The 1,781-nt window shown below is 63.7% G+C and overlaps 1 protein-coding gene across 1 annotated transcript in view; it reads left to right on the top strand.

The window, feature by feature from the left end:
* Positions 1 to 708, top strand: part of VPS4A (vacuolar protein sorting 4 homolog A) — a 3,738-nt gene extending 3,030 nt beyond the window's left edge. The window contains exons 10-12 of the mRNA XM_005424841.2: positions 1 to 70; positions 160 to 300; positions 576 to 708. The exon at positions 1 to 70 is cut by the window's left edge and continues 23 nt beyond it. Of these exons, the coding sequence (XP_005424898.1) occupies positions 1 to 70; positions 160 to 300; positions 576 to 677 (313 nt within the window). The 3' untranslated portion in view covers positions 678 to 708. The remainder of the gene's footprint in view (positions 71 to 159; positions 301 to 575) is intronic.
* The last annotated feature ends 1,073 nt before the right edge of the window (positions 709 to 1,781 follow it).

The following is a 1,781-nucleotide window of genomic DNA, read 5'->3' on the forward strand; positions in this document are numbered from 1 at the left end:
CAGCCTCATCGTCAGGGACGCCCTGATGCAGCCCGTGCGCAAGGTGCAGTCGGCCACACACTTCAAGAAGGTGAGTGGGGGTGGTCCTGGGGAGGGGAGGGCACCGTGGCTGCTGTCCCCCACCCCAGCTCTGTGCCACGTGCCGCTGGCTCCGTGCAGGTCCGTGGCCCCTCCCGCACCACCCCCGGTGCTATCGTGGATGATCTCCTGACACCGTGCTCGCCTGGGGACCCCGGGGCCTCAGAGATGACCTGGATGGAGGTGCCCAGTGACAAGCTGATGGAGCCCGTTGTCTGCATGGTAAGTGTCCCCTCCGTGGCTCTGGCCTGGCCAGTTCTCTGCTCGTCCTCCAGCCCGAGGGCCAGGCAGGGCTGTGGCTCCTGGGGTGGACACAAACCCCCAGTTTATCCCCCTGGAGGAGGGCTGGGTGACAGGAAAGGGCCTTGGGTCTGCCAGGCAGCTCCCACCTGTGGTCACTGCTGCTGCCATGGGGCAGAGGTGCCTCACTGCCTTGGGGGTCCCTGTCCCGTGCCCCTGCCTGGTCTGAGCCACGTGCCCACCCACCTGTGTTGCAGTCAGACATGCTGCGCTCACTGGCCACCACCCGCCCCACCGTCAATGCCGAGGATCTCCTCAAAGTGAAGAAATTCACGGAGGACTTTGGACAGGAAGGTTGAGGGGGGCATGGGGGCTGTGGGGTTGGGGCAGTGGGCAGCCGGGGCCCTCCCTGGCTGCGCTCCACTCTTCTTCCTGCTCTTTTTTTATTTTTTAACTTAATGCTGCTTTGGGTTCTGTCTTGTTTATATGCAAATAAAAACAATCTGAGTGCTTCAGCCGGTGCCCAGCCACTCCGCAAAGTTCTGCCCACATCAGGGGGCTCAGCCCAGCCCCACCTCCTGTTCCCTAAAATGCAATGACCCAGAGCCCAGGCCTGTCCCAAGGGGGTGGGGGTCCCTTACACTCCAGCCATCCCAGACAGGGATTTGTGCCTACAGGAGGCTACTTGGATGGAGCAGCCACCAGCTGCTGGCACCCACCTGCCCACACCCCATGTCCTGCTGTGCAGTCCCTGGGCTCCCCTCAGCCTCGCTGCCCCCCAGCCCCATCCTGGTGCCCCCTCAGCTGTGCTCACGCTGTGACCATGAGCCCCAAACAAGTCCCAGAGCGAAGGACCCCCCCCTTTGCCCCTCTCCTGCACAGCCTTGGCAGTAGGTTGTTCCTAGACCCACAAGGAATTCCCGGTGCCCGGGGCAGTGTGGGCAGGACCCCGGCTGCCTCCCTGTGCCCACCCATGGGCAGGAAGGGCCGGAGCCAGGCTGAGGCCACAGGTCTGTATTGGCTGCAATAAAGCTGAGTGGGAGCCCCCAGAGCCGCGCTGGTTCTTTGCCCAGGCTCAGTCCAGCAGCTCCATCCAGCCCACGTTGGTGAAGGTGCGGGGGTCCATGCGGTCGATGTAGAGGATCCCATCCAGGTGGTCCATCTCGTGCTGGATGATCCGGGCGGCCCAGCCCGACGCCTCCCAGCTCACCGGCACCCCCAGCTCGTCCACGCCTGCGCCCAGGGTAGCCGTGGGTTGGGGGTGATTAGGGGAAAAAAGGGGGACCCGTGTGAGAGTGGGAGATGTGAGAGAACAGGGTGACTGTGTGAGAGTGGGGGACCTGCGTGTGGTGAGATTTGTGAGCGTGGTGGGATCCGTGAGAGAACAGGGAACCCATCAGAGAATTAAGGGACCCGTGTGAGGGAGGGGCAGGTGCGGGGTCCTACCCGGGACAGGGCGGGTC

Source organism: Geospiza fortis, unplaced genomic scaffold (assembly GCF_000277835.1).
Source record: "Geospiza fortis unplaced genomic scaffold, GeoFor_1.0 scaffold102, whole genome shotgun sequence".
Lineage (NCBI taxonomy): Eukaryota > Metazoa > Chordata > Aves > Passeriformes > Thraupidae > Geospiza > Geospiza fortis.